This window comes from Branchiostoma belcheri, unplaced genomic scaffold (assembly GCF_001625305.1).
Source record: "Branchiostoma belcheri isolate BF01 breed outbred unplaced genomic scaffold, Haploidv18h27 scaffold31, whole genome shotgun sequence".
In the NCBI taxonomy this organism is placed as follows: Eukaryota; Metazoa; Chordata; class Leptocardii; order Amphioxiformes; family Branchiostomatidae; genus Branchiostoma; species Branchiostoma belcheri.
The window spans coordinates 765875-766511 of record NW_017803921.1 but is presented as its reverse complement, the minus strand read 5'-3'; the positions used below and the strand labels follow the sequence as shown (position 1 = coordinate 766511).

The window sequence follows — 637 nt, the reverse complement described above, 5'->3', positions numbered from 1 at the left end:
AGACGACACTTCTCGCACAGGACGACGGGATAGCAACATGGCCGCCTCGGACTTCTCAGATGTGCGAACTTGGTCGAGTTGAAGTTTCCGCGGCCTTTTTACCGACATGTTTGGCAACCTGTTTGAAGACGACGAAGGGGGAGGTTTGGCCGAACCCCCGGGGCCCCCGGGAGCGCGGAAATGTGCCCCCAAACCGCCCCCACCGTCCAGGGGAGGCACGGGTCTGTGCGGTATCCGGAACCAGGGGGCGACTTGCTACCTGAACTCCCTGTTGCAGACGCTGTTGTTTACTCCGGAATTTCGAGGTAAAACTTTAACAGTTTTTGTCAGTTCTTTGTCGCATATTAGGGTCTTATTTAAAAGCCAAAGTTTTAATATTATTCTTGTGTAGAAGATACAAGTTCAAAACCACTATCTGAAACCAAGGAGGTTGCTGAAATACACAACAAAGAAAATTGCATTAAAAATTATAAATGAACTATCCGTGTCCATAATATCACCAGGGTCCATAATATCGCCACCTTGAGAAATAGTGTGCTTTGAGATATTTTTACTGCAACATACTTTTGGTATGCACTCCTGCACACATCAAATGTACATACCTAGGGTCTGTTGCAGTAAAAATATCTTTAAGCAC

At 46.3% G+C, this 637-nt stretch overlaps 1 protein-coding gene across 1 annotated transcript in view; it reads left to right on the top strand.

Moving 5' to 3' along the window:
* The first annotated feature begins 26 nt into the window (after positions 1 to 26).
* LOC109474437 (ubiquitin carboxyl-terminal hydrolase 40-like) overlaps positions 27 to 637 on the top strand; it is an 18593-nt gene continuing 17982 nt past the window's right edge. Inside the window, exon 1 of the mRNA XM_019774731.1 lies at positions 27 to 325. Within this exon, the coding sequence (XP_019630290.1) occupies positions 107 to 325 (219 nt within the window). The 5' untranslated portion in view covers positions 27 to 106. The remainder of the gene's footprint in view (positions 326 to 637) is intronic.